Source organism: Euwallacea fornicatus, chromosome 32 (genome assembly GCF_040115645.1).
Source record: "Euwallacea fornicatus isolate EFF26 chromosome 32, ASM4011564v1, whole genome shotgun sequence".
In the NCBI taxonomy this organism is placed as follows: domain Eukaryota; kingdom Metazoa; phylum Arthropoda; class Insecta; order Coleoptera; family Curculionidae; genus Euwallacea; species Euwallacea fornicatus.
Window position 1 is genome coordinate 262730 of NC_089572.1, and position 13861 is coordinate 276590.

Below are 13861 nucleotides of genomic sequence, written 5' to 3' on the forward strand. Positions count from 1 at the left end.
CGAGAAGAATTAATGATAAAAAAATTTTGAAACCGGCATTGAATTTGTCTCAAAAAAAAAAAAAAAACGTCGAGAATGCCTGATTGGTTTTGTTCTATCTCTTAATGTTCCAGAGATCCTCACGTGAAAACATCGAAATTTGCCCACCCGGTATATATTAAAACACAACAAGCTTTCGACATAGCCAGACGATGATTAGTACTGAGAATATTTATGTGTATTTTGGCTTCGATTTCAATCAGACACGCTAGCGCCGTTCAAATTTCGAATAAAGTTTCCAATTAACAACCTTATTGACGCACGTGAAATTGCATTCTTTTTGACCTTTTCATTGCTTCAATCTCTACCCCTGTTCATGATCCTGAACGATCTCCATCTTCTCTCTATGGCTCGGTCATGTCCAGTGGATAAATACAGGATTGAAGAAAACCTCGTTAGCGTGTTCATTCCAACCCCTACATTTTAAAACAATTTAAATATTCTCGAACCGTAAACGACAGTTTAGGGTCGCACTCTCGTGTATATGTACCCGTGTAGTGGCAGGAGCTAAAACAATAAAACGCATGTTTTGATAATCTTTTTGTTACGTTTTTATGCCCGACCCTGTTTTTTAAGTGTTTATCATTTTGAAAACTACAGCATCTTTACAGTTTTTCCAGAATTTATCCAGACAGACGGAGATATTTCCAAGGTAAAACGAAAGTTTAAAGCTCCGGAGGCTTATTTAGCATTTGCTGTGAATGATGCCGTTTAAGACTCCTCGTATATGTCCGATGATTTGCGATATAGTTTATCAGTCGTTTGTCCAGGGTGGGTAGGTGGTGAAGGTATGCTGGAAACTAAATTCCTAACATCCAGAGAAAACGTAAAACCATTAGCTGAAATTTTTATTTGCTCAAGATCCGCTTTTTTAAATTCTTTTTCACTTTTCCAGTAATATCATCTCCATGGAAACTACGAAATCAGAACAGTTTCCATTTATACAGGAATTATCTTAATGGCGACGTTACCAGGAGTTTGAAAAACTAGGTCTAAGTGTTATCGTCCTGGAAAATTTACGAAGGAGCTAATGTCCATAGAAGTGTTGAAGTAAAAGTACAGTATCGGTCGTGGTTTCCATGGAAACTGTCTTTCAGGTTTCGGAAAAATTTCGCTCCTCTCTTAGTCGAAAATATTACATCTTTTCACAATAGATCGCGTAGGTTCACACTGGAATGAACTTCCTTGATTTTTGAGCTATTAAAAATGTAACACTTTGTATATTTTATAAGCATAATTTCCAAATAAGCTGGATAAGAAAGACGAAGTTCGCGAATTTGAAATGTTTATAAAATATAATGAAAGCGTTGTGGTATTTGACAGGGATCATTTCAAACCTTTGATTTATTTTTATAAGTGTAATTGCGAGATAACGTAATAACAGTAAAATCCTCAAGAGAGGGCCTCTCCTCGTATAATCTTAGAATTTTGGTAATTCAGTTAACACGTCTCACGGTAATTCCTATTTTTAGCTGTATAATAAAAATACTTTAGTACATCGTACAGACTATACGAATAACATTAAATACATGAAAACTACAAATTTCACAAATTTTCGCTAATAGCCCAAAAATAAACTGCACATCAAAATAGTCGAAACGGCCTTTCTCAGGTACTTACGAGAGAGGTCGTATCTTGGAAACGCCTTGTTTGATTTCCATGAACAGATGACGTTTCGAAAGTTCGTTTCATGTCAAATATTAGGTGAACATCAATATTGGGAAAAAAATCTCAATGCCATACAGGGTAGAGAAAATGCCCTGCAAACTTATTAATTTTTAATCCACTGCAATTGACAACTACGTTGCTTAATAGCTTTAATCGATGTCTCCGTACTTCTTCGGCGGATTTTTTGGACAAATAAAAAAATTAGGGGGTTCGCTTAAAAAGTCGTAATTTTTTATTTAATAATCCTGTATCTGGAAATTGCGTCCGAAAGTCCACTTTTTCAAGAAGTAATCGTGTAGATTTGCTTACAGAAATATTTTTTCCAATGTCGTACGAAGGTAAAATCAAAATATGCTAACATGGCAGATGCACCAAATTGAAATATGACTTTCATTGTAAGCTTTTGTGGGCGCTATGGACGCTATCTCGAAACGTAGTTAAGCTTTTTTCGATTTTTGCAAGCAAATTTGTAGGGAGAGCTAATAGAGTTTCTATTTTTCATTATGGCAATAATAATAATATCCACGTCTTTGGAGCAGTGTTTAACAGAATTTTGGAAAATTTAACCGAAACTAAGTTGATTTTAAGTAAACAATGTATTTTCAGTATTGTGCGGTTCTTACGAAACCTCGTAGAAAATTGAAAAACCTTTATGCCATTAAGTGACGGTTTAGAAACGTAAACAGATTTTTTCGGCAAACTTTCATAAAAAAAATTCTCAAATGCGTTTAGAAATATTGTCCAGAACTCTTAAACGGTGCTGGAATAAAAGCTCTATTTTTAATTTACACAGTCGTGCGAGCAGCTTTAATATAAATGTAGCAGTTGTGTATTACATTTTGACTTTGTACGATACTGAACAGATTTTTAATGCAAACGTCTGAATGCAACAAAGGTAGTAATTTTGCTTAAATGGGATGCGGTGTTTCTTAGAGGCAGGATAATTAAATAAAAAATTACATTTTTTAAAATTCTCCCTGCAATTTTTTTAATTGTTGGAAAAACAAAAATCCACCACTCAACGGTTCGAGATGCCTTTGCGGTTTTGCGCGGCATTTCTGTTTACTCTGTATAGTATTAAGAGATTAAAAAAAAAAATACGAACACTATTGGTCAAAGATCTCAAAAGAAACCGAAATCCGTCAAGACGTTTGCGAAACACGAGCACGTTCAAAAAGTACAGAAAAACGTGCGGTTTTGGCTACTTTTAGGTACAGTTTACATCAGTTACTAACATTGAAACAACATGAAACACATAATACGAAATTACGGGTAACAGTACGCATAGAAAAAACGCAAAAAAGCCGCCAAGGCCCTTCGTCATTATCGATATTGTCTTGGGATCGCCCTCAACAGACTGACAAATCCTTAATTAGCGAAAGTGTACCTCAAACCTGACCTCAAAATGTACTTTATTACGTTCAGCTAGAGCTAAAATTGGAGTTAGTAAAATGAGTTCCACTTACTGTGTAAAATGAAGAACACAAACATTAGTAGACAGAAACAGAAGCCACAGGCGTTGATGGCCACTTCTTGACCGCATTGGTAGACACTGATTTTTTGGTGGTATTAAAGACGGAGGAATTATTTGTGCTTTGTTTTTGTACAGCACTAGAACAGCTTGGCTTGAGTAGAAAGAAGGCTAAACAAATATTTGGTCAGTACACGAAGAGCTACGAAACTAAAGCTGACCTAAAGTCTACTTCCGTTCTTGGTATAGGCAAAGCCTGAAATTGACAGCTTTAATTTATGCGTCTTCTAAACAATGAACAAAGAAACCCTGTAAATATTAACACAAACAGCGAGTGATTGGTCTAATAACTTTGGTTTAATAACAATAGAAAATAAAAGGTACAATTCAATCAAGTACATGCTCAATTATGTATAATAAGATAATAATAACCATTATGTAAAGACTCAAAAATAAAACGTAATAAGTCACCCAACAATTACAAAAACTGTGGCCTAGGTATAAAAGAAAAAATTAAACAAACAGAGGATGCCTATGCGCTTACGCCACGGACAAACATCGTTACAAAACTAAAAGAAAAACCTATTCAAAAAACCAAAACATGAACCCAACATAAACATTTAAATATGGAACATCCTCGTCATATTTTTAATACTTTTAAAACGGAAATACGGGACATTTATTTGAAGCTCTCGGACTAAACTTACCTAGACCTTTTGCAGGTTCCACGAAATCGAAGAAATTGCTTACGCCGAGGTATCTTTATGAAGAACTAACCTGCCTACGTTGATTGGTGGGCCAATCTGAGAAGGGATTTTTTGAGACGGAGGAAAACGGTTCGTACCTTCTTCTCTTAGTTTTACAATTTCAATTAAAGCACGAAATAAAGTAAATCTTAAAAATAAAAAAAAAACTTTTTTTATTTTAAATTTTTTATTTTTTAATAGAAAAGAATTTCAAAAAGTACAAAAACTTTGCGATTTTTTATTTCGAAATTTTTGTCCCGTATTTGAAAAATGCGACAGGGAAGTAGTAAAAACTCCTTTTCTCTATCTCAGACCCCTTTGACTTGCATAGAGCCAGTTTACTTAAATAATGTACAATTTTAGCCGTGAACCAAGGAAAAGTCATAAATATTTGCAACTTATGCGCCTGTCACATTCTTGCAACGTATTTATTTAATCTTCCCCGAGTTTCTAATAAGTTTTCGAATATTTATTGCGTTCAAAAAGATAGGAAAACCCTTACAGGGTGCGGAAGAAAAGTAGCGGACATTTCTCAGAAATTATGTAGATAAAAAATGGATCGAGTACGTGGTGTTTCCGTTCCTTTCGCCGCTCATATGATTGTTTCGGATTATACAGGGTCGATCGCAAAATGCGGTAAACTTCTATTTCGCAAATCGATGCAATATAATGTTTTCAGTGATCAGATAACCTGAACCTGCTGCACCAAGATGTTGAGACAATTTGAAAGTTTAGAAATATCGTAAGAGATTCTCTGCGAGAGTTTATTACGCTTTTGCGGCATTGCCGTGGAATCGGACATGATAGAGGACGCGGAGAAAAATGAACCACGTGGTCCAGTGATTTTTTCCAGATATTTGCGAGGAATGATTTTTTAGTTTTCATCTGCACCGTGTAACGTTCGATTTGACAAAAGACATAGGGAGAGACACCGCATTATTATTCCGCAATTAAAGCGATGGAGTTTCAACAATATTAAACAAGAATTGACCATTTCGTCACATATTCCATCTCACTTGGTGTCCATTTGGTTTGAACGGTTGATCGCGATGCGAAGCTGTTACGTCACCATCAATGCTCAGATGTGTAGTTAACTTCGGAAACTAATTTCTCGAAATTCTTTTCTGCGATTTTGAAAACTCTCAAGGTGCACTGCAACAAACTGTGATCTCAAGTTTCCCATATACCTACATTCCATGTTAATTTTGAAGGGTGTAGGGTGAGGGCTGCCCTTGATAACAAATTGTATCAAATAGTGCGCTTGACGTGAACGAATTTTAGCTTTTTCCCAACCTCATATAAGTGTCCCATATTTCCGCCGGGATACAGCCAAAAATAGAACCAATATGGTGCAGCCTGTTTGTGCGGTGGCCCCTTGTATATGGTACCTTTTCCGTGGTGTGCAGTTTCGGTACGATAAACAAAGCCGGCCCTGCCTCTAGTTTTGTTTACGCTGATTTTTTATAGTACCTTACTGGTTCCCATCGAAAATTTTAAAAGGTTTGACCATCTATTAGAATTACTTTATCAATGTACAGGGCGGTCGATCGCGGACCGCAGTTTAACTCTAGTAAAAATATCTCACAGTCCGTAAAAATAGCAGCTAAATCCTGAGTTGGGCACACTGCACTGGCGTGGTGCTACTTATTTGTACAAAGGGAAAGTACAGTAGTACAAAATTACGTTACTCTTTTTTTTGGGATGTACTGGCTTTACGTTTACACTTACAGATAAAGCAAGATTTGAAGACCGAAATGACGTGTAGAAAGTCTTTAAGTACCTTCAAGATCATCAGTTCAAGTACAAGCTGCCCATCTGCCCACTTCCGCCTCCAAATCCGGAAGTTATCTGTCCGGAATCAAATTAAACACCTACTGAATCTTTGGTTAATAAGGTTTGGCGGCCTCTTTGGCCCTTTTCAGTTGGACCTTGAGTCGCTTGGTGCCGATTTGGAACCCGTTCATAGCGGCTATGGCTTGTTGGGCCGAATTGGCGTTATCAAACGATACGAACCCAAAACATTTTGATAAGTTGGTCTGTTTGTCGATGAACACCTTGGCGGATATAACAGGCCCAAAGGGCAGGAACGTGGACGCCAGGTCCGTATCTGTGAATTCCTGCGGTAGGTGATAGATGAAGAGGTTGCACCCTTCCGGCCCTGGAAATCGAAACAGGATTTAGGTCATCTGTTAGCAACATGGGTTTTGTCTACTAAACTTAGCTACTAAAACGATGAAAAAGAAGAAGCACGAAATCTTTGCAGGCAGCAGAAAGCAAATGTTCAACGATTGTTCTAAATTAATGCAAGGTAGAAGAGAATTTCATGCCACAGAACTAACAGAGTAACATTCATTTTAATATCTGAAATTCAACATACAGAGTGACCCTTTTTTGTGTTATCCTCAATTTATTTTTTTAGTACGGTCCTGGATTTTTTAAATCATATTCTGTGCCTCCTTCCATTGTTAATTTGGAGCACCATCGCAATTAAATGTTTTATTGGCTTACTATTGGCAGGAACAGAGTATTTTTTTAAACAAGATTTATCCATTTTCCTTCTTCTTTAAACTTAAGAAGATGTCCGATTTTGAGGAGCCAGTTGCACACATGATATGATTCATTTTCGAAGTGAAATTTACCAGGTGTGAGAAAAAAATCGAAATTTTTTTAATGGGAAACCATGTATTTTTTGCATTTTTGGATTTGCAATCGAAAAAAAATTTTAAACGATTCCTTTTTCGATTCATCTGTAATGATTAATTGCAGCCGTTAGGATCACCGTAAAGCATATTTGCTCGTAAATTTCGATTATGTAATTTTGTCAAGTTTCACATACTCCTACGTAAGGGCTAAAAATTCGAAATTTATTTAAACTGTTTTTCGTAGTAAATAAATCTTCTATTAAATTATACATTGACTTTTATTGAGATGTGCATTGACTTTATTTCCTGTCTATGTGTACATCTCCCTACATCAAAATTACTTTTTATAGGTACAGGATATCCCAGCGGTACGAAATAGTTCAATACCTCTTTTAGCATTAAGTTGGATTTATAGCTTCTTTAACGTAAGCTGCAAGACGTATCGTTAAGATTCTATGTCGAATACTATACAGATGTCACAATTGAAGTGAGTATAAACAATAACTTACCTTTTAACGTTACGTCTTACGTATTAGAGTCATATCTTGCAGTATATGTTAATGAAACTATAAATGTTGGATTATTAGTTGCGTCATAGTTTTCTTCATTTAACGTTATATCTGTTACAGGACGTCAAATTGTGTCCATATTCGTTGCATCTTATTTTTGTATACAGGGTGTCTGAAGAATGGTTATTTTATTTTTAAAAGATGACACACCGCTTCAAAAAAAGTCAAATGAGCCAAAAATACCATACGAAAGATGTATAATAACAGAGGTGCGATTTTTAAGACAATTTATCAATCGATATGTTTTTCAATTATTCTGCATTCATTTACATTAATAATTTATCAAACACCTGGCTGCTGCTAACAGTTTTAAAATGTTATGTCTCCCATTGGTCAGTCACTGCATTGTTTTGATTTTACTAATCAATTTTGTATATATTATTGACAAAAGCGTAAACCAATGTTTCAAATTTATGAAGATGTGCTTATACCATAAAAATTTACCGCCTTGGTACTTTAAATACAGCCAAGGCATGGTGATGGATCGGTCCGACAAAACCGACTTTTACACGCTGAAGTGCTGAACCTGGTTAAGGAGGATCCTTTCAACAGTACTCCATAAACATCCAGCCAAATAAACCTCTTCATTAGATTGTATGGAGAATACTTTGTAAGAGTTTAACTGTACCCTTTTCATGTAGAAAAGAACAAAAAAACCCGAAGGTCATCCCATACGTTTGGTGGTCTTGTTGCATGGCCTCTTCAGCCACCCGATCTGACACCTATCAATTTTTATGCGATGTCGAATATCTTTGCAACTGTGTCGAAGCAGCTCCGACAATTTAAAGAGGTTTTGCTAGTTACGCCGATTCCAATTGTTAACTGGATAATCATCACTTATTTAAAAATCGATTAATGACAATTCTGTATTGATATGTGGTAATATCTGAAAACGTATATCTCTGTTGTTATACAAATTTTGTTGGGGTGCTTTTGGTTTAATCGACTTCTTTTGGGATGGTCGACCACCCAGCAAAAACCCGCTCACAAGATTTCGAAAACTCTGTGTAAAACCTGGAAGCATTAATATCCAATAAAATAAGCAAAACAACGATGACGAAAACATTATCAGTTCCATCAATCGTCAAACCCGTTTATTTTAAATATCGTGCAGAAAAGTCCTTATAGCAGAGCAAATTTTTTATAGTATGTATGCATGTATATGAATAAATTGAATAAATTCTTGAGTTGCATGCATTTATGTAGGCGCATGCAGAGCCAAACGGCCAGTACTCTAATAAAAGCTCCAGATATTGTCGTCGTATTAGTGGAAATGCCCAACATGATTGAAGTAGGTCAGGGCACGACAAAAACGAACTAAAAATCAATTTTTGATTACATGCAATGCCATTTTGAGCAAACTTTTAGTTAACGTTTCTCAAAAAAAAAGCGTATCGACAATGAGGCAGTAATCTAAAGAGTTCTTGGCTACATACGCTGTTTTTGCTGTTTTTCTTTTAACAGTCTTCTCCTGACAGCTAGAAGGCATAAAATACCTTTTTAAATTAAAAAAAAGTTCAATTTAAGAACACATTTTATATTATATTAAAAAGAGTTCGAAATACAGGGTGTGTCAGAGTTATGGTGGCAAATCGATAGAGGTAACAGATTAACGAAAAATAAATATAGTTTACTTAATAAAAGATTGTCTCAAGACCCGTCATTTCTGAGACACAGGGTATTAAAATTCTACTTTTTTTTCTTTTTTTTTTAAGTTTATTTTAAAGCTACTGGGACTATTGAAACGAAAATTGGTGCATCTTTGTTCCGTAATCCGATAAATTTGATGGGCATAATTAAAATATTGTACATAATAGAGGGCGCTAGTTATACGTTTATCATCACATATTTTCTTCCAAAACTTTTTTAAATTTAGATTTATCGGTAAAAGAGTTCAGGAATATTAAAGAACTGTCAATTCTGCATAAAAAAGTTACTCTCAATAAAATACTCTAAAGTGAACGGTTGTCTAGAAACATGGCAATTATTGCCATGGCGACTTTGAACGTTTTAAAAAAAAAAGTCTGAGGTTTTTCTATCATTGCTTTTAATACCATCTAATTACAATGAAATAAACACTAATATTACAATAAATGTTCTAAGTGATTCCCGCGTTGGTCAATACATAAATCGCACCGTCGTGGAAGTTTTGTTGTACCCTTTGAAAAATTCCTGGGGTATTCCGAATCACATCAAAAGCATTGAAAATTCTTTCACTTAATTCTTCAACATTTATTATTGATTTTGTCTACACTAAACCCTTCACATGACTCCAAAGAAAATACTCCAGAGAGGTCAAATCAGGGGAACGAGGAGGCCACGCCACTGGACCAAACCTACCTATTCGGCGTCTTCCGTAAACCTCATTAAGATGATCTCTTACTGCTCTGGAAGAATGAACTGGAGCACCATCATGTTGATACCACATTTCGCTACGTACTACTAGTGGCATATCCTCCAAAAGCTCTGGTAAATTATCACATAAAATTTGCAAATATCTGTTTGAATTTAAATGATGTGGTAGTACAATAGGACCTGGTAAATGGTCACCTACTGTTCCGGCCCAAATATTGACTGAAAAGCGGTGCTGGTGGTTTTCAGTGTTTGTCAAATGATGATTTTCTTCGTCCCAAACGTGGCTATTGTGGATGTTGAAATATCCGTCCTTAGTAAATTGCGCTTCATCTCTAAATAGTATCAAATTGGCAAAATTACGATTTCTTGCTGTGCGCCGGATGTACCAATGGTAAAAACTAATTCGCTTAGGGTAGTCATCAGGGACCAGTGCATGCACTCTTTGTGGATGATATGGGTGTAAGAGTTGTTCGTTCAAAGTTCTCCAAGCTGTCGAATTTGGAACTCTCAACTCATTAGCAATTGCCCGAGTACTCGTGGATGGTTGATTTTCGATTCTTTGGAGGATGTCCCCTTCTACTTGTGCCGAACGAACTCTTCTTGGTGCACCAGCATTAAAGTCGATATGACAATAATTGTCATTTTTCTGGACAACCGTTCGCTTTAGAGTATTTTACTGAGAGTAACTTTTTTATGCAGAATTGACAGCTCTTTGATATTCTTGAACTCTTTTACCGATAAATCTAAATTTAAAAAAGTTTTGAAAGAAAATATGTGATGATGCACGTATAACTAGCGCCCTCTATTATGTACAATATTTTAATTATGCCCATCAAATTTATCGGATTAAGGAACCAAGATGTGACAATTTTCGTTTCAATAGTCCCAGTAGCTTTAAAATAAACTAAAAAAAATAAAAAAAAGTAGAATTTTAATACCCTGTGTCTCAGAAATGACGGGTCTTAAGACAATCTTTTATTAAGTAAACTATATGTATTTTTCGATAATCTGTTACCTCTATCGATTTGTCACCATAATTTTGAAACACTCTGTATAATGTAAAACTTAATGTTACAGTTTCCAGTTCGATGATGGGCAGTCAAATGGTATTAAAAGAGGTCTCTTTTGCGTAATACATAGCTATTTACTTGACATCGAAAACAATATGAATTTGCCTTAGCTGTTAAAGTATCGGCAATAGAAAGACGCGATTAAAAACAATTAGACACACATTGCATATGCGAAACAGCGCACTTTGTCCCTTAGCAACAATAAATTATCGCCTTATTCAGCATAATGGCGTACCTTAATGTATTAGTAATCATCTGCAATAATAGGCCAGTGTGTATTTTATTGCCTTTGTTCCACCTTTTAGCGCTATGGACGGGCACGTACGACTTGTGTGCATGGACGTGCACGCACGACTCGTGTGCATGTACGACTCATGTGCAACAGTCCCATATTCACCGGTCCTGAAACCGGACACCTTATGTGTCTGGTTAAACATTTAGGGCGAATTTGATACTGAAACTGATAAAACTCCAGCGCCAGAGTAATTTCAATTGAAATGCTCTAGGGGGTGTGTTGCGATCATATGTCTTAATTAGGCAGAACGCTGGGAATTGGGCAAATTAGATCACATTTCTACAGGATTGCAATCATTTGGACAATAATAAGACCGGGGGAAATCTTAATTAGCAAAAATCAGATAAGTATTTTCTTGTTTCCAGAATAAAAGCTCTAACTTTACCCCATAACAGGGACCGATGCAATCTGAGGCAAATTGCTATTACAGCTGCCAGTTGTCGGATGCGATTCTCTCGGCCATTTATTCCTGAAATTCAAGTCGATGCGGAATTTATTTAATTTCGATGAGCCTTAAACGCTTTTCTATGTCTGCGTTTTATCGCTCTATTGTCTTACGTCCTGGCTGAATTAACCATTTATAATATACAGGGTGTAACATTTAACTTGAGACATCGCAATATCTCGAATAAGCGCTCCACGAACAAAATGCCTATTATGGAAATTTATTTATTCCGTGGGGGAAATACATTGATGCTCAAAATCAGTGCCCCTTTGCCTCTCTCTCTCTTTCTCTCTCTCACTCTCTCTCTTTCTGTGTGTGTGTGTGTGTATGTTCTTAAATGATATCCCCCAATTTTTGATTCGAGTTCTACTGCAAACAATAAGTAGAATTTGTCTGGAATATTTCTTCAGTTCACGGTAGATGGCGCTGTAATCACCGAAAGTTTATTTTCCTCTCGTTTATGACTTATTGAAATGCTTAATGAAATCTGCTTTAAAATGAATGTAAACAAGAACTTTTTTCAGTTAGTTTTTAAAGTAAGTGCTCAAAGCGATGACCTTCGACTTGAATGCACTTAGTAATCCGCATTTCAACACAATCGAGACGATTCTAATGTAATATTAATACCAAAATAAATCGAACTCAGTAAAATTAGTTGTTTCTTCAAGTTATTTCTTTTTTATAGGTTTAAAACAAAGACGTGAACAAATGAAAATGTCTTTTTTATATATCCCCAAAACACGTGAGAATAAAGTTTTTTTTAAAGCAGATTTCATCAAACATTCCGACAAGTCATACGCGAAAGGAAGATTGAATTCCGTTGATTACAGCGCCATCTATCACAAATCGAACAAAATGTTCCAGACAAATTCTACGTACTTTTTGCCGTAAAACACGAATCTACAATAAAAAGTGAGGGACGCCATTTAAGAATTAAAAAAAAAAAAATCCCTCCACAAGGAGAGGCAGAGGGGCACAGATTTTAGCATCAATGTATTTCCCCCACGGATAAATTATACTTTCATAATAGGAATTTTTTTCGTGGAACGCTTATTATTCGAGATATTGCAATGTCTCAAGTTGAATGTCACACTCTGTACACCGAATAAGTTGGTCAACTCCTTGCGACGTCACCTAATTTCGCTACCATTAATTACTTATCGATGCATTAAATTGGGAGCATTCAGCCTGTTGTTATTTCCGACAAAGTGTATGCGGTCTCGTGTAGGTAACGTGTCTCTTATGATGATGCACGTCACTGCAAATGCACTTCATATCAAATTGCTGAGTTTCAAACGGTTCAAAAGGTTTTTGATCCGATGCAGGCCGAGATCGGCCACTTTAAGAGGATTAGATGTTCTAAATGCGCACTGAAGTTACTTATGTGTGATCGTTATGACATCAGAGATTCAGGAAAACGAATTTAATTGTTGGGCATTGCGTGAAAGAGCAATAAACGGTCAGCCATCCTTACTGAAAAATCTGATTAATACTCTCTTCAGAGTTCAGTGGAAGAACTGAATGATGCCATGGACGACGAATATAAAACTGTGAAATGAAGGGTGTAAAATTATGAAGTTAAAGGTCATTTGATTGATTTGTACAGTCCAAATTGTGCCAGCGCAAAACGAAGAACAAAACTGAAAGGGAAAGTACTTTTTTAACACATCAAATTGCAGTTCTGGAGTGATCGTCCTCATTTACTCGTAAGTCTTAGGTGCAATGTTTTCGGAAATAGCTCTATTATGTCTCCTTCGCGGTATCTTTTAAAATACACGTGACTTCCATAACGGAGAAAAAAAATTGACGCATTTACGGGACAAAGGAGAAAAATTAGTATTGCTCGCTGCAGCGTGCATAAAAATGTTGATTATGAAACATGGATAATAAAAAAATCATTATTTTCTTCTCTCCCATATACGCTGTTTCCTTCATAAGCTTTTTTTGTCAGGCACACTTTTTCAAGCAGAAAACCGAATTCAAGGGTTTCAATGCCGGATGCCAAAAGTAATAAATTTCCGATTTCGAGACAGAATTATTAATTTGAGGGTTCCAGTTTGATGTTCAAAATTGTAGTAAAAAATCCCTTAAAAAATGGTTTTTAGGCAGAACTTCAGAAATTTTGTGGTTTTACTTCGTATTCCAAACGATAACATATTGCAAAATTCCTTATAGATTAACCAAATTCTGAGATTTCAGTTTAGGGCTCACAGAGCCAAAATTTTGAAATTCGAGCCGTAATTAGAAATTATGAATTTTTACCTTGCGGTTTGCAAGCCCAAGTGCTCTAATATTCTACTGAGGGGGCCAAGATTGTTGGAAGCAATAGCGCATCCAGCTAATTAAAAATGTGGTATTTTTACGCCACGATCTTAAAGGAGAATCACTTGAAAATTGAGAATAAAAAATAAAATTCTTGGATTTCATTTCTAAACATAAAAACTTGGAACATAGAAATTCTGTGGTCTCACTTCAAGATTTAAAAAAGCAAAAAATTAAAATTTCCGTATAAAAATACAATTGCTGCGGAATGACTTGCAAGCTAAAGGTGTCGAAGATTC

The 13861-nt window shown here is 35.8% G+C and overlaps 1 protein-coding gene across 21 annotated transcripts in view; it reads right to left on the minus strand.

Annotated features, from left to right (window-relative positions):
- Window positions 1-13861, minus strand: part of bru1 (bruno 1) — a 301441-nt gene that overhangs the window by 2147 nt on the left and 285433 nt on the right. For 14 of the 21 annotated variants that reach the window (XM_066299120.1, XM_066299119.1, XM_066299109.1 and 11 more), the window contains 2 exons: window positions 8572-8613; window positions 3514-6082 (listed from right to left, as the gene is read on the minus strand). The exons of 1 other annotated variant lie outside the window; for it this stretch is intronic. In XM_066299120.1, the coding sequence (XP_066155217.1) occupies window positions 5811-6082; window positions 8572-8613 (314 nt within the window). In that variant the 3' untranslated portion in view covers window positions 3514-5810. Of the gene's footprint in view, window positions 1-3330; window positions 3350-3447; window positions 3466-3513; window positions 6083-8571; window positions 8614-13861 lie in introns of those variants that run through there. 6 more of the 21 variants (XM_066299116.1, XM_066299103.1, XM_066299122.1 and 3 more) reach the window with 4 other exon arrangements.